The sequence below is a fragment of the Lissotriton helveticus genome, chromosome 11 (assembly GCF_964261635.1).
Source record: "Lissotriton helveticus chromosome 11, aLisHel1.1, whole genome shotgun sequence".
In the NCBI taxonomy this organism is placed as follows: domain Eukaryota; kingdom Metazoa; phylum Chordata; class Amphibia; order Caudata; family Salamandridae; genus Lissotriton; species Lissotriton helveticus.
Window position 1 is genome coordinate 37,342,397 of NC_136072.1, and position 22,092 is coordinate 37,364,488.

General features: G+C 43.9%; 1 protein-coding gene across 1 annotated transcript in view; it reads left to right on the forward strand.

The window, feature by feature from the left end:
• Nucleotides 1-22,092, forward strand: part of LOC144792178 (tenascin-X-like) — a 567,777-nt gene that overhangs the window by 182,787 nt on the left and 362,898 nt on the right. The window contains exons 6-7 of the mRNA XM_078667078.1: nt 2,870-3,124; nt 6,400-6,654. Coding sequence (XP_078523204.1) covers nt 2,870-3,124; nt 6,400-6,654 — 510 coding nt within the window. The remainder of the gene's footprint in view (nt 1-2,869; nt 3,125-6,399; nt 6,655-22,092) is intronic.

Below are 22,092 nucleotides of genomic sequence, written 5' to 3' on the forward strand. Positions count from 1 at the left end.
ACTTTTACCATGCAGTTCCTTTACGACGCAAATTTTACAACGCAAACCATTACAACGCATTGCGCTGGGGGGCGCTCTAGGATTGGGAATAAGTTTAATTTACTATCCAACACCTTCCCTAGTGACCAAGGGGGCTGGAGTTGGAATAGTAAATTAAACTATTCACTATCCAGCACCCCAAAGCGCTATGCGTTGTAAAGGTTTGCATTGTAAAAACTGCGTTGTAAAGGCATGCGATGTAAAAGCATGCGTTGTAATGTCATACATCCTTATCGACTGCCTTTTCACTTCTAGTGGCAAATTAATGCAAAGGATTTGTATAAAGTATGGGTATAAGAAAGTGAATTACTAATTAATAAAGTCACTAAGCTGTTATGTCCGGGCAAAGTTAGTGAAAATGTGTAAAGCATTAAGAATTACAAAAAAGTAAGGAGTAAAAATCACAACACAAAAAAATGTAAAATATAATTTAGAAAATTAGAGGAATATTTAATAAACTAAATGACACCAAGACAACAAAAATCCAAAATGGGTTATCGGAGACATGAACTGTAAAAGAGCATGTGCTGGAGACCTAGGCATGATTATAGGATCCCTGCAACAGAGCATAGGTTGGATACACCCAACAGATTCATCCCAGTCAATTATGTTTACCTTCTGACTTAGTCCCTGAAATGGAAATTGAAATTTTTTAGCGGTGCAAGGTTGCAGACTGTAGCTGAGGAAGTTCTTTCGAAGCCAGGTAGCCTCTGGAAATGGTCCCACTAAAGCCATCAGTTTTGGCAGGAAAAGCTCAGAGCCAAATAAGTTCAATTTGCACCGCCAGGGAGGTTCGCTCGTTGGCCGGATACTTTTGTTGCTTTCAGCCTGTCAAGATTTCTTCATTCACACTTGGGGGCATATTTATGATTTTTACGGTGCAGGATAGCACAGCACGCCACCTTGCTGCATTGCCCTGCATCACAGGGAAATGGCAAGAATGCACCATACCTATCCAATACTGTGCAGTTCTGTTCTTTTTCCTTGCGGTGATGCCATTTTGGGAGCCTATCGCCAATGCAGACACCTTTGCACCATGGTACACGGGTGCCTGTGTTGTAGGCAGGAATGCTTTTTTGCAGAAAGGTGCACCTTCCTGCACAAAAGCAATCCTGAGAGGCTTTTTCCTCTTTCTCTGTGTGCTGCATGTTGCAGCACACAAAGAAAGTAGAAAAAACTCCTCTCCTAGCAAGGCGTATCTTTTTGGTGCATTCCCAGGTTTACAAGGACTTGTAAATCTGTGAATGCATCAAAAACCATGAGAATTGTGTGGAAACACTCATGCAACACCCATGGAATGCCTACCCAGGGCAGAGTAATGCAACACATTGCTTTGGACTGCTTTGTGTTACTCCATATTTTTTTTAGCCACTCAAACCCATGCAAAGCGGCATTGCATGGCTTTAAAAATATGACTTAAAGATTGTGTAGCTCCTTCACCACATTGTGTGGGGCAAGAGCGACACAAACTTGGTCATATATGTGGCCCGTTTCCCTTTTTTGAAGCACAGCATTCTCCATCAGGGCAGGGCTGAGAGGCTGAATCTGGGAAAGTCACATTAAAATCAGAAAGGATTGGCGCTAGTGTCTGCTGAACATGTTTTTCAAATGAAAACAAAAACAATTGATGGGCAGCATGCAAAACAATGTCATACAGCTACCCCAGTACAGAGAACCGGGCCTAAATCCACCATTCTGTTGCTCCCCATGCCATTCCAGTTTGAACCCAGCCATATGCAAATCAATCTTGACCCTGCACCCAATAGGAACAGTCCAGACCGAACTGCCAGACCAGGTCCTCTCTGGATTGGAAACAAGGGGCTTGATTCACAGAACTAACTTAAGACAAAATCCTAAACTTACTACCATTTTGGTATTCACAGAAGGCACTTACTCATTTCAGTATTCACAGAAGTTAGGAGTCCTGTGAATACCGAAAGTCTTAAAATTAGGATTTTTCCCAATTTAGTAGTAGTAAAGTTAGGACTCCTAACTTTAGGACTCCTAAATGCCTTCTGTGAATAACGAAAGTCTTAAAATTAGGATTTTTCTCAATTTAGTAGTAGTAAAGTTAGGACTCCTAACTTTAGGACTCCTAAATGCCTTCTGTGAATAACGAAAGTCTTAAAATTAGGATTTTTCTCAATTTAGTAGTAGTAAAGTTAGGACTCCTAACTTTAGGACTCCTAAGTGCCTTCTGTTACTTCCGAAAGTCTTAAAATTAAGATTTTTCTCAGTTTAGTAGTAGTAAAGTTAGGAATCCAAACTTTAGGACTCCTAAACTGAGACAAATCCTAGTTTTAAGACTTTCGGTATTCACAGAAGGCATTTAGGAGTCCTAAAGTTAGGAGTCCTAACTTCTGTGAATACCGAAATTAGTAAGTGCCTCCTGTGAATACCAAAATGAGTAGGTGTCTTCTGTGAATACCAAAATGGTAGTACGTTTAGGATTTTGTCTTAAGATAGTTCTGTGAATCGGGCCCAACCATCCTAGGACCGGTTGATGGACAGAATGCAGAACAATGTCATACATTTACCCCAGTACCAAAATGGAATTCTTTTTATTAGAAACAATTTCACTTCATTCCCTTATTTCACTTAGTTTTATGAATTATCCTTACCTTTGGCAAAGACCATCCCTTATGGCAATATATCTGCAGAGGTTGATGCTCTCGGTAAAGGATGCTATTTACTATTAGCACCATCCTGAGCAGGCAGCTGTCAGTCTCGAGTATTCCTACTGTGACATCTCTATTAGGAGAACAAACTTAATATAATTGCTTAAGAAATGTATGGCATAGTGACTCACATTCTTTTATTTTTCTTTCAGTACCCAATGTCACCAATAATCTGGACGTCACCGAAATTACCATTGATTCAGTTTCCCTCAGTTGGCTACCACCGACTGGCAATAAAACCTTCTATTTCATACAAGTGTTAGGTAACCCAGCCTCAAATATGGCAATAGTCAATGAAAATGTGACCATCACAAATTTAATACCTGGGAATTACTACACATTCTTAGTCTCAGCTCTGTCTGGAAATGGTCTTCAGGGAAACAGCAGCATGATATCAGTATACACAGGTGAGCATTTTCCCTATGCAATTGAAACAATTTTGATAGTTTGCCACTTCAGGTGTAATATTAATGTTCAGAAGCTTTTTATAACAATTTTTAAAATTATAAAATAATAATGCTCAATTAAGGATGTGCTATACCCGTTGCATAAATTTATACCCTAACAAAATGTTTCTCCTGCTCATATATCAACTGCCTTTTCACTTCTAGTGGCAAATTAATAGAAAGGATTTGTATAAAGTTTGGGTATAAGCAAGTGAATTACTAATTGGGGTGAATGTTAGTCCACGACAATTAATAAAGTCGCTAAGCTGTTAGGTCCCGGCAAAGTTAGTGAAAATGTGTAAAGCATTTAGAAGTACAAAAAATAAAAGTCAAAATCACAACACAATATACATGAAAAATACATTTATAATATTAGAGGAACCTGTAATAAACTAAATTACACCAAAAGAACAAAAATCCAAAATGGGGAACCAGAGACATGAAATGTAAAAGATTTAAGAGAAAAGCACAGTAATGAATAAAGAGACAATTGAAGGTAATTTTGGCATGTGCTAGAGACCTCGGTATGATTTCAGGCTGACTTTGACAGAGCACAGGTCAAATACACTCAACAAGTTCATCCCAGTCAACGATTTTTACCCTCTGACTTAGTCTCTGAAATGGAAGTTGAAATCCTCTAGCAGTGTAAGGTTGCAGACTGTAACTGAAGAAGTCCATTTGAAGCCAGGTAGCCTCTGGACATGGTCCCACTAAAGCCATCAGTTTGGGCAGGAAAAGCTCAGAGCCAAAAAAGTTCAACTTGCAAAGCCAGGGAGGTTCGCTCGTTGGCCGGATACTTTTCTTGCCTTCAGCCTGTCAAGATTTCTTCATTCACACTTGGGGGCAAGAATGCACCATATGGATCCAATACGGCACATTTCTGTTCTTTTCCCTTGCGCTGGTGTTGTTCTGGCAGCCTAGCGCCAATGCAGGCACCCTTGCACCATGGTGCTAGGTTGTCTGTGTTTTTGGCAGAAATGTTTTTTGCAGGAAGGAGCACCTTCCTGCACAAAAGTAATCCCTTGAGGCGTTTTCCTCTTTCTATGTGTGCTGCATACAGAAGCACGCATAGAAAGAGGAAAAAATGCTTTTCCTGGGAAGGGGTCTCTTTTTGGTACATTCACAGATTTACAAGGTCTTGTAAATCTGGGAATGCATCAAAAACCATGACGGTTGTGCGGGAACACTCATGCAACACCCATGGAATGCCTACCCAGGGCAGAGTAATGCATCACAGTGTTTTGGACTGCTTTGTGTTACTCCATATTTTTTTTACCACTGAAAGGCAAGCAAAACGTCATTGCGTGGTTTTAAACATTTGTCTTAAAGTTTGTGTCGCTCCTGCACCACGTTGCTTGGTGCAAGTGCGACTCAAACTAGGTCATATATATGGCCCTTTTTTCTTTTTTGAGGCACAGCATTCTCCATCAGGGCAAGGCTGCAGGCTGAATATGGGAAAGTCCTATTAAAATCAGAAAGGATTGGTGCAAGGTACTGCTGAACATGTCGTTCACTGGACTGACTGGAAACATGCATCCTAGGACTGGTTTTAGGGTTTCGTCCCTCATCAGCCAAGATAGCTTGACTCCAGTGGCATGGGGAGCACAGACCCCATGTCTGGGCATACCCGTCCCACTGAGGGTGACGAATGCAAAAAGAACAATTGATGGACAGAATGCAGAACAATGTCATACATTTACCTGAGTACAGAGACCTGGGCCTAAACCCTATGTTTTTTTGCTCAGCATGCCATTCCAGTTTTAACCCAGGCATATGCGAATCAGTTCCTAAACCTCTTATGGTCACTCACGCTCAGGGTAGTTGCTGTCAGGATAATGGATTTTATCTTCTAAAACTATCATGCTGGGAAAAGGTAATATTCTAAAAGATACTTTGCAGAAACATTTATTAATAATCAAACTTTACCATTGAATTGAATTATTAATATATATTGAAAATAGTGGTTGAACATATTCTCTAGATTCTCCCAAACCTTTGATAACAGATGTAATATATCAATCTGCACCTCATAGGACAGCCAGAAAATTTCACATTGAAAATATCTTACAGGGGCTTTTCAGTGTAGGAACAAAGTCATAATAAATTTCTACGTGTCCCATTTTTAAATACCATGCACCCTACCTAACGGGCTGCAAGGCCTAGATATGTGTGACTCATTAATAATGAAAAGGACGTTTTTCTCTACCAAAAGTATTATTTTGACAGGTCGGGCCACAGATTTAAACTGGACTTTGGCATACCTGAAGCAAAGTTTTCAATTTTACACTGCTGGATTGCACAATAAGTGCTGCAATGCACAGGTGACATTTCCCTTTCCGTGCTGTGAGCATAGCCTCTCCTCCATATACTATGGCCTACAAAGAGTGTTAGACAGGTGAATCAGGGACCAGCCACATGTTTACATTTTCCAGAGATCAGAGTACATACACTGGGCACTGGTCCACACTTCCCTAACGTGCAGAGTCTTCAAACATGCAATAAAATAAGCAAAAAAGGGGGGTGAAGACTGTAAAAGGGGCATTAGCTCAGAAGGGGAATATGTTTCATTTGCTTTCATAACTAATATTAGAGAATAAGGAACCAACATTGAATTACTTTTATTTGAAACAATTTCACTTTATTCCCTTATTTGTAAATGTAAATGTAGTTGAGCTTATATAGTGCACAGCTACCCGCAGTGGGTTTCCTGGCGCTTGCTTAGGGAACCCTTCCTGGTATTCCCCTGCAAGATAGCAGAGTATCCACAAGGTGAAAGTTAGGCATCCTGCCGCGAGGGACCGTTGTGGAGATTAAGCAAGCTATTGCCCAGAGTTGCAGAGTGTGAACCCGTGAGTCAAGGAGGCACCGGAGCGAGAATTATCAAGTCCGTGGAATTTTTTAGCCCAAGACCCGCGAGGCGGGGAATTGAACCCTGGTCCAGGACCGATCTCAGCTTCCGGGTCTGCTGCCTCTAACCCCTGAGCCACACTTCTCTACATTTCACTTGGTTTTATGAATTATCGTTACCTTTGGTAAAGACCATCACTTATGGCAAGATATCTGCAGAGGTTGATGCTTTTGGTAAAGGATGCTATTTACTATTAGCACCATCCTGAGCAGGCTGCAGTCAGTCTTGAGTATTCCTACTGGGACATTTCTGTTGGGAGATCAAACTTAATATAATTGCTTAAGAAATGTATATAATAGGGACTCACATTCCTTTATTTTTCTTTCAGTAACCAATGTCATCAATAATCTGAACGTCACTGATGTTTCCGTCGATTCAGTTTCTCTCAGTTGGCTACCACCGGCTGGCAACAAAAGCTTCTATTTGATACAAGTTTTAGGTAACCCAGACTCAAATGTGACATCAGTCTATGAGAATGTGTCTATCACAAATTTAATACCTGGGAATTACTACACGTTCTTAGTCTCAGTTGTGTCTGGAAATGGTCTTCCGGGAAAGAGAAGCATGATATCAGAATACACAGGTGAGAATTTTCCATATTATATTGAAATAATTTTATAGTTTGCCCTTTCAGGTGCAATATTAATGTTCAGAGCTTTATATAACAATGTTTAGTATAATAAAATAATTATGCTCAGTTGATGAATGTGCTAGAACCGTTGCATAACGTTATATTGTAACAAAGTTCCCCATTAGGATGTGTAGTGTAGTTCCTATCATCCCAATAGGCTCTGCGCATTGGAATAATACCTACAGCAGTAAAGGCCTAGGCCAGACGTTAACTAGGTCTACTACTGTCGATACTAGACTTAAAGTTTTGGGTTTGCCAGCTTAGCTCAGAGTTCACTAGAAACTTTCTCGAATGTTCAGGAAAGAATTAACTCCCCTGATTAGACAAGAAGGGATTTAGTTTCTGACAACCATAGAACATGACAACTTTGCTCTCCCCTAATCAAGAGTATATCTCGAGAGTCGTGTGAACAAAAGGCAATTATTTTACTCAGTCAGTACGTGCATTCTTAGTCTCATCAGAATGTAGAGAAAAGGAAGAGACGGGCGTGTTCAATAAAAAGGTGTTATTTATTGATCAGTCTCTTTTCTCATACAAGAGAAATGGATCGATATTATTGCAATACTTATAGCTAAGTAAAGTGCATACATTAAAAGCAATAGTATAAAATAATACTGTAAAAACATTGATATGGTTTCTAAGCCATAAGATGTTTTAAAATGAATAAAATATATTACATACACATATACATTTGACTAAACGTGCTCAACTGGTGTTTCTAGATACGCCTACCCCGTGTACCTGACCTAATCCTAATACGTGGGCGGGAATAGAAAGTTACAGTTTAAGTTAAGTTTGTTTTTGCCAAGTGAATAACTAAAGAATTCTCTGTGAGGGGTTATTCAGTTCTGTACCTGGAAGTTAGGATGAATGAGGAATGGTATCTCTTTCTCTGGTCTCGATATTCCAGGCTGCCTGCGAGGGCTACCCAGAAACGCCGGTGCTGGATTCTCGGCAGGAGAAAGCAGCGCGTCTCTCAGCGCGTCAGGAAGGCGGGGCTGCTGCCAGCGGGGTCTGCTCTGCTCTTGGCTTCGGCAAGTATGGCTGCTCCGTCTCGTCACCACGCGTGTGTTTGCATAGGGCAAGATCGGTAATATTTATACCTTTAAGGTGCCGAGATTGACGTAAGGATGGACATAGATACGTCAATAAGGATGTCATACGACTTGCTCGTTAGCACATTCTTTTACTGAAGTTCTCGGTGAAATCAAAACAATGGCCGCAGGGTTTTGCCCAGGTTGTCATAGGTTTGATTTGTTATGAGAACTCCGTATGCCTTATCAGGGGCTGGAGGAATATCGCTTGTCTAATTAGATCGCAAGCGTTATGACCTAATCAGATAACACGTTCCTGTGCCGTAGTGTGACTGCGTCAGATAACGGTATCTGCATCATGGGGGTTTTCTGCCTCATGGGCTGACTGCTAGTTAACTTGTTGGTTTGTTTAACTAGAATAGGGTCAGGAATAGGGGGATCGATTCAGAACCTATAGGAATACATGACACCCACTCCACGCTAACTATGGACATATTTACTAATCTAGGCATAGTATAACATAGTACAACATACTATAGAGTAGTGTGTATACCTTACCACCCCAAAATACATAAATGCATTTTGAAATTCTTCAAATATACGGAAAAATTGCAGACATATATATTGTATGCACTCAAGCTATGGAATAATGCTAAAGTTAGCACGCATTTGTATACATTATTGCTTATTTGGTATATGAGAATTACACATGAAATGGTTTCTTAAATACAGAAAAAAGTTTCGAGACCATTCCATCACAGAATAAAATATTTGTGAACATACCAGCGGGCAGCTAAAGTCTATAAAGTATCTAAAAATAGAAATCTTAGTTCTTTAGGAATAGTTTCTTACTTTAAGCAGAAGATAAGTGTCCCGAAAAACCGAAAAACTAAATTGGGGCTTCTGAAAGAGTTGCTGTCCGTGAACTGGAGTGAAAAATAGTTCATGTGACTTTATTATTTAAAGTTGAAGGCCGAATTCAGGGAACGCCGTGTGCGAGCTTGCTCAAAAGTCTCTATTTCTGTTCGGGTGAGAACATCATATCATTTAGGCTTTCGAAAAAACTGTCAACAGCTTCCTGGGAAAGTTCTACTAACTCGGAAATAGGTGTCATCATGCATTCTTGTGCATGATTGTCTCCATTGACATTCTGATTCGCATTGCTGACAGAAGGTTGTACCTGTTCGATGCTGCTTTCATCTTGAACTTCACTACCAATCAATCGCAGTGGTGAAGCTTCCACGAATGCCGTCATCAGGATTGGTAGCCTTTGAGGGCAGCACAAAGCATGAACCTTGATCGGGCTCAACAATGTTTCTGCATCCATTGGCGCATCCGATTGTAGCGTCAGACAGGTGTCTAACACGCATTCTTCTCCGCATAGCAGACACCTTAATACAGGTAGAACACATCTTTGCCACATTGGTCGAAATGATAGAAACCAAGTCATGTTCAGGTCTCTAAGCCGGGAGAGTCCCAGGATTTTTGATATCCGGTCCCGGTTAAGCATGGGCGGATTTTGCGGATTGGCAATCCGCGAACTTGCGTATTTACGGATTCGCAATCCGCGAAGATCCGCGAACTCTAGCGGATTTGCGGATTTTTCCGTTTTTTGTGTTGGCGCGTGTTCGCGCCGATTTTGGGACAAGTTCGCAATTGCGAACTTACTTTTCGGCTTGCAACGGCCGCGACTATGTTGTTTCTACGTCTGGTTTATCATCACAGGTTCACAGCACCCTCTGTTTCACCACTGCCACCCTCTGGGACACCCATGCCACCCTCTAGTACATCCTCACAGGCACCTATTAGGTTTATTTATTACTGTAGATTATGGTGGTTGAAAAAAGCTAGCACACCTGCCCTTCTTCAACTGCCATCAATTAATTTGTGTTTCATTAATGTGTCAGTAATTTTGAAAGTTCCAGTCTGGCTGGCACCTGCTTCCTTCCTTATCTGTAATTTGCTTTTTGTTGCAGTGAAATTTTTTTTTTACAGGACCTTTATGGTGCTATTCTATGAGCCTGCTGTGTGCTGTTTGGGTCATAGCAGGGTCATAGAATTGTTGCAAACTCTGGAGGGGCCCATCAGGAAGCACTACCTTGAATGTTACTAATGTTAAGTTTGAACTTTTGCACCTGCTCATTGCTTTCATTTTAGCTAAAATCGTTTTTTTTGCAATTTCGCGCGTTATTTGGGGCGCGAATCCGTGCGAGATCGATTTCGGAAGCCGCGAATACGTGCGAATACAAAATTGTTTTTGTTGCGACGTGTATATTCGCGTGATCTTGCGCGTGTTCGCGAGGCGCTTCTAGCTATTCGTTTGCCAAGTTACCCTATCGGTCGTACACGGGCGCGGCCATCTTGTTGGCGTGACGTAATTCCGTTTCCGCCCGCTATGTGTAATCTCGCAAAGTGTGCTGCTCGCGAGTACAAGTTCGCGCGTACTCGCAAGGAAAATCTCGCGCGAACTTACCCACGCGGTCGTGAACGGGCGCGGCCATCTTGTTTCTCATTCATTGCTATGGTTCTGGGCATGCTTTCTCTATCCTCTCTCAATCTCTGCCATCCTTTGCTTGTTTGAAGTTTTTTTGATCTAATTTTACTTATTATCTAACCCTCTATTTTTCTAGCTCTATATTTTTGTGTTTTCTGCAGCTTTTAGTTACTTTTAAACTACTTTTTTAAACTCTTTTCTTTTCTTCTTCACTATTCTATTTCTTCTTTATCATTTAAGTTTATTTCTGCCCAGACCATGGTAAAGGGAGCCGGGAAGCACCCTGAGAAGGGGAAGGGTCCCGCACCCCGTGCCCGGCTCCCGTGCGGGCGTTTAAGGGGGGAGCAAGTGGTCCCGAGGGAGATCTTCAGCGCGGAGGAAGTGGCGGCACTGATCTTCCATGTCCAGCGCCGCCTCCCCAAGACGATCCTGGGAGGCGGCAAGATCGCGACCGGCTATGGCATCCGGGAGCGCCGCCAGCGGTGGGAGAAGGTGTGCCGGGCCATGTACAAGATCTCTGGGGTCCGGCGCACATATAACCAGGCCACCCACCGCTGGACCGATGTCATGGACCGGGAGCGGGACTTGCTGGACGCGCTCGGCGTAGAGGTCCCCGGGCTTGGTGAGTAGTAGTAGTAGTCCATTTACTACTCTGTTTTATCCTGCTCTGTTATTTGCAAATCTTTGTTCTTTACCAAGAGCAATAATGCTGCCGATTACATTGAGGTAAATTATATTTCAAAATCTTCTATGCATTTCATTTTCAGGTGCACTGCTCTCCTTCTCAGTAGCCTTGCTTGCTACTATGCTTCTTTGTTTTGTATGTTGTGTTCAGAAGCATTTCATTGGCCTGAGAAATTATGTATCAGTGTACTGTAAAGAAAAGAACTGCGTAATGCTAGACAGTAAGGGTCATATTTTCAATTACCGGCGCATCCCTGCAAAGTAGCAGGGATGCGGCAGTAATTGTGTGCCATGCCACCACCACCCATTGGCCCAAAACGTCACAGAAGCCTTACGCATCTGTGCCGTAAAGGCAGCGCATTGCTGGAGTTGCGTGCCAACGATGGCGCAGCTCCAGCAATGCTCTGGGGTACCCTATCTCCCCAATGCTGCATCAAGCCGTACGTCGGCTTCAAGCGCTCAGGGTTTGAGTCATGCATCATTGTCATAAAAATGACTGATTGACATCTTGTAGATTTCCCTCAGCCACTTTTAGGATTCGTTCCTGCGCAGGTACGCCCTCCCTTGCGCCGGAACGCCCCCTGATGGCGCAGGGCTTTACAACGTGATGCATCGCCCATATGCCCATATGTGTTTTTTTTTTTAATATATACGCCGCACCAACACCATGGCGAGTCTTTTGTTCTGCCGCTGCGTCAGAAAAGGCACGCAACAATGGAGGAAAATCAGCCGCAACTTCCGCAAGGGACTTATAAATCAGCCCCAACAGACTGAAGTCCAGTGTCCTTCCTTTAGACAGTCACATGGCTATCAGAAGAAATAGTGGCGGTGGTGGCGGGTGGATTGATAGTTTGAGTATTCACTGATCTGCAAGCAGGATGGACTTTGTCTGTCACGTGTTGCGCACTACTGCCTGCAGTGCCAGGCCTAGGCAAACCTCTTTAGTAGTCTGTTTATTGAGTTACATAGGAACTTTCTAAGTCAACGTTCCGCAAATCAGGCAATACGAATAACGTAGTATACCACATGAGATAGATCCCGTGGAATAGTTGTCTATCTATTTGCTATTTTTCCAAAATATGTTGTTATTGTTCTTTTGAAATGTTTGATTTGGTTGAAAAATCTCATCCATGTTTTATGGTTTTTCTTTCTTTCATGTTGTACATCAGCTCCCCCCAAGGGCAAGAGGACACAGGAGGAGGGTGCTGAGGATGCAGGCCAGGATCGGGCAGGCGAGGGCTCCTTTGCTGGCCCCAGTAAGTTTACATTTTACTAAACAGTACCTATTTTTTCCTAGCGTTCCTCATTCGATTTTTTCTAAATCGTCTTTGATCTTCTTGTAGACTGGATATAAATTCTTATCCTGCCTCGAATATGACTCCCTGTGGTATTACTAGACTATTCTTATTAGTCTGTCTGTGTAGCTAACTAAGATTGGACATTTGGCAATTCCATTGGACTCCCATTATATTCAGCAATACCTCTATGCACTGTCTCCTTACTGACTAGATAGTGTGGCAGAGTCATTCAGCTCCCGAAGTCACCGATTATAGATCCCCAATGATCTCTAGATTATCGTACGCAGGACAAGAGAGTAGTACGGAGTCACAGCACAGTCAAGAAGTGTCAGAGGCACTCATGCTTGCAAAAATTCCAAAACCTTTAGCTCATCCACTCTAGTCTGGAGGAACAAAAACCACAGAGTCTATTTAAGTTTAAAAGCTTTATTAAAAGTAAACACATTTATTGAAATCTACTTTGTCATAAAACTATTTAACTGTAAACGGAAAAGTGGTTAGTGCTGACGATTAATTGGACACATTTCTTGTGGTCGAGCCGAACTCTCACCTACTTTGAACTTGATCCTGGTCGTGTTCTTAGGACTCAGGAGTCAAGCTTCTGTCTGTTAGGAGAAAAAGTGGTGCGTGTTAAAAATCAAAAGCAAGCATTCATCAGTTGTGCATAAAAGTGCAGCAAGACAACAGCCTTCCCTGGAAAATGGGACATTTTTACTATGGAGTAGACAGTCACAAATTATTACATTGTATTCTGTTTTTTTAACATTTCTCCTAGACCAAATATTATATAGTAGTGAGTGGTGTATTCTAACTTTCTTAAATGTACTTTGTAGGTGTAACATCTGGTGACGGGGCCAGCGCGGAGGTGGCTGATGTGTTGGACTTGGACTCGGAGGCCTCTGGGGAGGATGCGGCGGTAGAAGAGCTGGTGGCCGTTCCTGTGGGGGATCAAACGGTGGTGGCGGAAACAGGTAAGCTATATATTCCTTACTTATTGAGATTGAAGACTGCATAGTGTGCTTTCTGCACGGGTGTATTACAATTACAAATCAACCAGGTAGTAGCCTCCTCGAAATGTACTTCGACTTAGCTGTGAAGTTTTTGGTGAGAAGAATCCCAATAAGTTCTTAGACGAACGTGATGGATGGGATGAACGAAAAGCGAAAGAAGGGTGTAAGTAAGTGGGACGCGAACTTGTATGATGGCTGGCAAAGAAGAACGATATGTGTTTGCTTGGACCCAGAGGTGGCTGGGAAGGAAAGAATATGGTATGGTGCATGGCTGGGTCAATGATGAAGCAAGGATGGGTGGAAGGACAGCAGCCTGGGTGGGTGAAACAGAAACTGTATGTGTGCGTATACTTTGAATGAATGGATGCCTGGAGCATGGTATTCTCTGACTCTTACATAGCAAATGTGTATCTAGAGAGAGTAGATGGTCACCAGGTGAAGTAAGTGTTACCTTGAAGAGCATGTACCACCGCACCCGCACGTCCGTCCCAGTGCAGGGAAGGCAAGGAAAAGAAATTGTAAATGTGTCCAATACTACCATGAATAGTAGCAGTACTTTGTATTGCGTTTGCATTCACAGCATATATCTGGTTATTACGGTGGACACTCCGTACCTCTCTTAATAACTTTAGTTTACTTGTAGTACGTCATTCATGTGTGGGTGTATCACTGTGTTCACTCAATATTAAGCAAAGCACCTAAAGTCATCTCATCTGTCATTAAATACGTCCCATGTGAAGTGATAGATAATCAAATTAGTTAGCTTCTTCAGTTTCCTTTTCTAGTACTCATTTGCACTGTAGGGTGAAAGGTAAATTAATTAAGCAGTAGCCCTTGTAACAGAGTATTCTCAGTGCCACCCGTAATAGAAAAGTAATAGCTTCACCACCTGCATGTACTGGACCGGTACAGTAACGCAAGTCTGTCTCCATCATCATGGTGTGCAACTTTTTTTCTCGGGTGCAACTTCACTGTGCTGTGTCCATGTCATTCTGCCGGCTTGCATAAGATAACGTACCCATTTCCCTAAACAAGAGAGAAGAAGAAGAATAAGACTGGTGTACTGTCATAGTCGACTGTAATGGAAGTCCATAGTGGTCGTAGAATTAGTTCATTAAACTACCACTACTGTTAGAGCAAGGATGCAGAAGTGGGAGGTTACATAGATACTGTCCTCAATAGTTATGTACTGTGCTTTCAATTTGCTACTTGTACTCTGTGACCCAACTTTCGGCTCAATCACTTTGTGTTATTAATAAGGAGCATTGGTTACAGACTATGTCTTTCTTTCTTCATATAGTTGCTCCTTCCAAATCAACAACAAGGAGGGAGCAGGCTAGATTGGCCCGGCAACGGAGGCTGGAGGCCACAGTCGCCGAGTATCGGCGGCTGGTGGCCCTGGAGGAGGAGGAGGACACGCAGTCGAGCGGGGCAACATCTTCGACTGTGACCACTGCATCCTCCTCCGTGACTAAACCAGCGGGACCGAGCCGGGCTAAGAAAGCCGACCGCCACCGCCAAGCACCCGAAATACCAGCTGCCCCCCACAGGAGCTGCAAGGAACGCCAACACCGCCTACGAGTCCGCATGTCCAACCTGGAGCAGGAGGTCCTGAGGTATAAGACCTTGGTTAAGGGCCTCCGCTCCGAGCTTGCCACCCTCCGCAAGGAGTATGATGCCCATGCCGCATCATGCACCAGCACCAGCACCCTCCAGTAGTGGAGTGTCCCTTGCCCTTTTTTTATAGACTTTTGGGGGGTGGGATTTGGGAGTTGGGATCGTTTTGGGACGTTTCAGAGACAATCGTTGGGGTTAGGGTGGGTGAGGGAGATTATTTTGTTAGGGATAAATAAATATATTTTTCAACTACTTTATCTGACCATACCTGTTTTTTACTGCTTTTCAGTCTGGTGGGTGGGGGGCGGGGGTGTAACAGTAACTTTGTTTTCCTGAACAGTCGTAGGACTTTAGTAGTACAACCGTCAATCTCTTGTCTACTCCGAAATAATACTCCATTATACTACCTCCCACCAAACGCTTATCTTACCTGTAATTTGTGTTAGAAATTAGGGCTAGGCCCAGGGCTGGCTCCAGGTGAAATGGGGATTAACGTTGTCATTCCTGGGCGGGTGACATTTCCTCATTGCGGTGTTACTAGTGGTGTGACACAGTGGCAGTTGCATGCCTATGGAAAAAAAGAAAACTAAACCTTGTTTGTACTCCTTACTGTAGCATTACAACGGTTACGGTACGATCGAGAAAATAGCAGGTGACAGTACACTAGAACAGTGCCATAATGTAGCCTAACAAATGGTAAAGTATTGCAAGTATAACTAGTACTTGCGTTGAATTTATTTGACATTGGCTACTACTACTAGAAGATATAGTACTGAAGCTGAGTAAGTCTAGAAGATATCCTCGTATTCCTTCACCAGCCTGTTGCTGCTATCACCTTATCCTCCCCAGCAAGTGTGTGGAATTATTGATGTCATTTTAGTCAGACATCAAGCAAAACAACACAGCCCGGGGGAAGAGGGTTAGGGTTTGTAAAATGGATGGGAATGGGGGTTTCTTTTTGGGTAGGTTTTGTTGAGAGATGAAAAAAAAAGCAGAGCATGGACAAACAATAATTGAAGATACAGAGTTTACAGACAATCTTTGGTTACAAAGTAAAGGTAAGCACATGCAGTCACACTCATAGAATAAAAGACAACAATGGATACTGTATCTGTATTGCGTATGTTGTTGGAGTTGTCCTGTTGAAATTGGTAAGTAAGTTGCATGCAGCAAACAATTCCTCTTATTGGCGGCACTCCTCCATTCCAGCTGACGCTTCGTCCATCAATGTGGTGGTGACCACTGACAGAAGAGACACCCTGTCCACTGCCTGCCTGGCGGATGTTGACTGAAACCCGGCCTGTAATTATTGAACGGAAAACAGGAAGTGCTATTACAATACCACTGATAAATAAATAAAAGGTATGTACGCTGTGTGGTTCAAAAAGTCACACTTTGATTTCCCTAATAGACAGTACAATATTTTTGAAATTGCGTGCTCTGTCTGAGTCACCTTTTTAAGGATCAATAAGTATGGCCAAAATATTATAGCGGATCTTTCCCCTCAAGGTGGGTGTACTACTGTGTTTTAGAACAAAATTTGACCTTCCCAGCAATGCTCCCACCAAGACCCTTACTAAAGCCAGTCGCAAAAATGTAGAAGAACCCAATCATATCTCCAAAAACGATGCCTAGCAGAAAAATGGTTACAAAACGTACTTTGAAAGTAACAGTAGACCCAAATACAGACCGTGGATTGTATTCAAACCACTTGCCTGCAAGCAAAAGTATCCATAGCCAGCATCGCTTCAACAGTGCTCTACAACAACAGAACCGCGTTGCAATAGAACCCCCCTAAACACATGCAATCCTGCTGCTAGGGCTAACCCTAACGAACCCTAACTTACAAAAAGTGCAAAAACTGGTGTTTCCTTATGGATTTTGTCCAACAAACTTCTAGCCGGTATTAGACCTTCCCAGGAATGCCCCAGGCAAGACCCGCCAACCCACCCGCAAAAAAACACGCGACACAACACCACCAAACAGCGAAAAAGCTAAATCTCATACTTACAATGTCTCTCGGCCTTCGGTCCAAACGCGGCGCTGTGCAGCTAGGTCGTCATCATCATCAATCATCATAACTCCTGTTTTCCACCACGGATTTCCTGAAAAGCAAATGCAATCAAGATTAGACTGTCGCAGCAGTGCTTCGACAGAGACCCCGGCCGCAACCCACCCACGAACAGCAGGAAGCCCCCCAAAACGCTACATTGAGCAAGATGTCTGAAGAAATGGCAAAAAAAAGGCTGTTCCTTATGGATTTTGTCCAAAACACTTGTATCCGGTATTAGACCTTCCCAGGAATGCCCCAGGCAAGACCCGCCGGCGCCAACCCACCCGCAAAAAAACACCCGACAACACCCCCAAACAGCGAAAAAGCTAAATCTCATACTTACAATATCTCTCGGCCTTCGGTCCAAAGTAACGCGCTGTGCAGCTAGGTCATCATCAATCATCATAACTCCTGTTTTCCACCACGGATTTCCTGAAAAGCAAATGCAATCAAGATTAGACTGTCGCAGCAGTGCTTCGACAGAGACCCCGGCCGCAACCCACCCACGAACAGCAGGAAGCCCCCCAAAACGCTACATTGAGCAAGATGTCTGAAGAAATGGCAAAAAAAAGGCTGTTCCTTATGGATTTTGTCCAAAACACTTGTATCCGGTATTAGACCTTCCCAGGAATGCCCCAGGCAAGACCCGCCGGCGCCAACCCACCCGCAAAAAAACACCCGACAACACCCCCAAACAGCGAAAAAGCTAAATCTCATACTTACAATATCTCTCGGCCTTCGGTCCAAAGTAACGCGCTGTGCAGCTAGGTCATCATCAATCATCATAACTCCTGTTTTCCACCACGGATTTCCTGAAAAGCAAATGCAATCAAGATTAGACTGTCGCAGCAGTGCTTCGACAGACACCAAAAATTACACACAAACCCCCGGAACCCCGCCAAAGAGCACCTCAAAGGCAAGCAAGTCAGCAAAAACGGCAAGAAATTTCCACCTCATATTTGGTCCAAAACACTTTTGTCCATTATTAGAGCTTCACAGCAATGGGCCCAAAACCGTCAACTCACCCGCAAAGAAGTACAACACCCCCACAAGTGCTGAGTCTTTCTTCATTGTGCGTAATCCAGCACTCTGCTTGGAGGGAAATCGCAGTCTGGAGGAGGAGGATAGAGGAGCATGTTCTTCAGAACTTGTGAACCTGAGGAATGTAGACTGCGGCACCTTCAAATCAATAAGCAAACAAGTGAAGACAGTTCTGATGATGGTCTTGTTTTTGGGATTAGGTGATTAAAGTTTGAATTAAATTAACTGTGCAAAACAAAGAAAGAGAGACACAAAGCACACAGGAATAAAAGTGAATAAGGACGAAAAAGAAAGTTCTTGATTGATTGTCTCATTTTCAGGGCTCGGTGTCAGGGAATAAGAACAAGATTTCGTCATCATACTCTGCGAATTCAGGCTGGATGAGGTCAGTGGCACCGAACAGAGAAAAAATCCCCTCATCTACGTTGCTGTCCTCATCGTCTTCATGTGGCGTGCTTTCTCGCACTTTGTAATCTGGTGGTATGAGGTGCTGATTCATCTTGATCATTGTCAGCCGCTCCACATTTTTGGGCGATAGGCGGCTCCGTTTGGCAGTTACAATGCCACCAGCAGCACTGAAAACACGTTCAGAAGACACACTTGCGAGTGGGCAAGACAAATAGTTTATAGCCAGGTTGTAGAGCTGTGGCCACAATTGTTTTTTGCCATGCCAATACTGCAATGGCTCCTCATTAAGAAAGACCACTGTTGAGTCATTCAGATAGTCCTGCACCATCGACTCAAGGTCATCAACTGTTCCTCCACTTTGCTTACTTTTTGCTGTGCCTGTGACATTTTTTAGAGAACCATACCCCATCAAACTTAGCCAATCCTCCTCCCCAGCCACTGTTAGTGTTGTCATTGTGTGTGGTGCAGATGATCCAGTTGCCGGTGTCTTTAACGGCTGAGAGGTCACTTGTGCCCCAGCCACAGGTGCAGAAGTGGATTCTTGTGACTGCGGATGGCCTGCTGATGCTGATGCTGATGTACTGGCTTCTCCTTCAATAACCTGCCGTTCTTTTTCAAACCTCTTGGCTGACCAGGCTAACCAATGTTTGTACTTTTGAACATCTGCATCAGCGAAAGGAAAGAATGCGTTGTCTGCCAGCGCCTTTTTGTAGCGTGGATCCAGAATAGTAGCACAAATGTAATGCTGATCTGAGTTGATGTTTTTAAGACGTTCATCACCACGTAGGCGATGTAATAATTTCTCAGACAAAATGAAATGGTTTTTTTTTTTTTCATCTTTTTCAAACTCAGAAGAAACCGCCATCAGTTGGTGCTCCAGTATGCACAACAATGGGATAGCTTTTCCCAAATTACAGTCCTCCTGGCTGACTGCACGCGTGAAGAACTCAAAAGGACGAAGCATGTCTGTCAGGCTTTTAACTATGTCCCATTGCGCCTTACTCATCCGCAGGTCCTCCTTCTGAGATGTAGCCTCTGTCAAGAAATAGTGATCGAGTACCGTATACTGCTCATGCAGACGCTCAAGCATGTAGAAGGTTGAGTTCCAACGTGTTGCCACCTCCTGGATGAGTGCTTTCACTGGCATTCCACGTTGAAGTAGCAGTCTCCGCAGATGCTTCCGGGCCTTAAAAGAATGGCTGAAATGGTTGCACATTTTGCGGCAGGTGGCCATTACCTCGAACGCTGGACTCTCTTTATCACTCAAGAATTTTTGAACTACCAGGTTGATACAGTGCGCCAAACACGGCACTCTAACATGGTGACCCTGTGACATGGCCTTAACTACATTGGCGCCATTATCCGTGGAAACATAACCAATCTTGCGTTTTAGGGGGGATAGCATTGACAACACCTTTTTGTCAAACTCTTCCAAAAGGTTTTCTGCTGTGTGACTTTTCTCCAAGGCAAACATGGCTAGTGTTGCATGTTTCCGAGCAGCTTTGAAAACTTGGTCCGGGTCAACACCTGCGTTTAGCTTTGCTATAACACCTGAAAAAGAGACCCAGTGTGCAGTGATGCACATGTAATCATCGCCTGGGCCACTGGTCCACATGTCTGTTGTCAGATGTATTGTGTGAACAGCACTCTTCTGCAAAGCTGCCCCAATCGCCTGCAGCACATCTTCATGTAGTGCTGGAACCGCAACTCTGGCAAAATAGAACCGGCTCGGAACCTTCCATTTAGGGCAGAGCGTTGCAACTAATTCAAGAAAACCTACCGCTTCTACAAAAGAAAAAGGTAGAAGGTCCACAGCTAGCATTTTAGCCAGCTTAGTGTTATACAGACGCGTCAGTGGGTGGTTGCGTTCATATGGCACGTCTGAAGTAAGCATTGTTCTAATGTTGGCCTGGACCAAGCATTTACGGGCTGATAATGACTTCGTTGACCCAATTTTGCTCGCTGGTGAACTTTTGTGCGTTGGTGTCTCACTCGCTCCAACACTCTTAGTGTGCCTCACATTGGGTGTGCTGCTGAGAGGGGTACTGGGTGTAAGGGAAGTGTTTGACACGTCTTCTTCCTGCTCGTCAACATCAGATGAAACATCAACGTTTCCTTGATTTTGGCCTTTCTTGATCGCAGCTAGGTGCGCAAACCATTGGACAGCGTGCTTTCTGTCAAGATGACCACTCTGGCCGCCGGTACCATAGTTGCTACCTGGCTTACCACGACTAACTGCAAGCTTACAAAGGGTACAAATGGCAAACCTTGGATTTTTGGGACAAACAGTAAAGAAGTCCCAAACTGGGGACTTGAAGTGTCTGTGGGACCTGGAGGAGGCGGCGATACTGGTGGTGGTGGTGGTCATGAAGCTAATGCCAGATGAAGTGGAGGATCTGGATTGGCCAACTTTTGTACGTTTTCCACTTTCACCGCCACTAATTAAGGTCGAGGTTGACGCAGGTCTCTTCTTGCCAGAAAGAAATATGGAAGCGGGACGAGTTGGTGTACTACTTAACTCCAATGATTGTGGTGTTTCCACTGCCTCCTCATCGACAACATCATCATCATCATCATCACGCGCAGCAGCTCTTCGGGCTAGGGTCAAAATGTCTGTTTGCTGCATGCCCGCTGGGGCTGCAGTGACCTTTATGATGACTGGGTCGTCGTTGGCAGAGTCTTCATCAGCAGCAGTATCCGCCACTTCTTGTTGAGCCTCATCACACTCCATAAGTCTGAGACTTTGGACGAGCTTCCTTTTACGCTTAAGTACCTTTGTTGGATCATGGTGTGCCTCACTCTCAGACGGCTGTGGTGCTGGTTCCCAAGTTTGATCCGTATCATCAGAAGGAGGTGTGCTTGAAGAGGATGTAGACACCACCCTTGATCTCTTCCTTGCTAGGGTTGTGGAAGACAATGAAGGATCATCAGGAGGAGTGGCTTCCTCAAATGATGCCTCGCCTTGATTGTCGATTTCCTGATGTGCCCCTACTTCGGGAGGAACAACTATTGTGGGCACTTGTTGTGACCCTCCATGCACCTCTGCATGCGCATCTCCTTGCGCTGCCTCTCCTTCCACATGTACTTGGGCTTGTACTTGCACATGTGATTGTTGTTGCCGCTGTGGTTGTTCAACACTCGTCAGATGAGCTACAACAACCTGTGTTGATTGAGGGACATTGCTGCTGCTTTCTTGCGATGAGCCAACATCACTGGTCGATGGTGATTGAAGAAGTATACTGGCTGCCTCTGCAGCACTCAAGGGCTTGGACTTAAGTTGGCGTGGTGGTGGTGGTGGCACTGAGCCCAATGGAGCGGGGGTGCTGCTGCCAGCTTGGTCCCCAGCAGATCCCGCTGCAGCTGCTGCAGGCATACTTTTTTTTTTACTCACAAAAAAAGGGGCGGGCGGCACACCAGTGTCCTTGGTAACTTGCTTCTTCTGCTCCTTACTGGCACCTTTCTTGCTAGAGGAGCTACGGGTTACTTTTTTTGGGGCCATCTTCTTCAGAGCAGGTCAGCAGGCAGCAGTTGCACGAGTTGCAGAGGGTTCTGTGTCCAGACGTGACGTCGCGTGACGTTATGCTGCACACACCGCTGCAGGACTTCTTCCTGGCACTGGTGGTTCTATTGAGTCTTCTTGTGCACCTAAAAGCAATGGAAGACAGAGGAACATCAGTTCAGTTATACACCCCAAAAAATCGACAAAACACAGAAAAATGAGCACAATCCCATGCCATCCATGATGTTTACA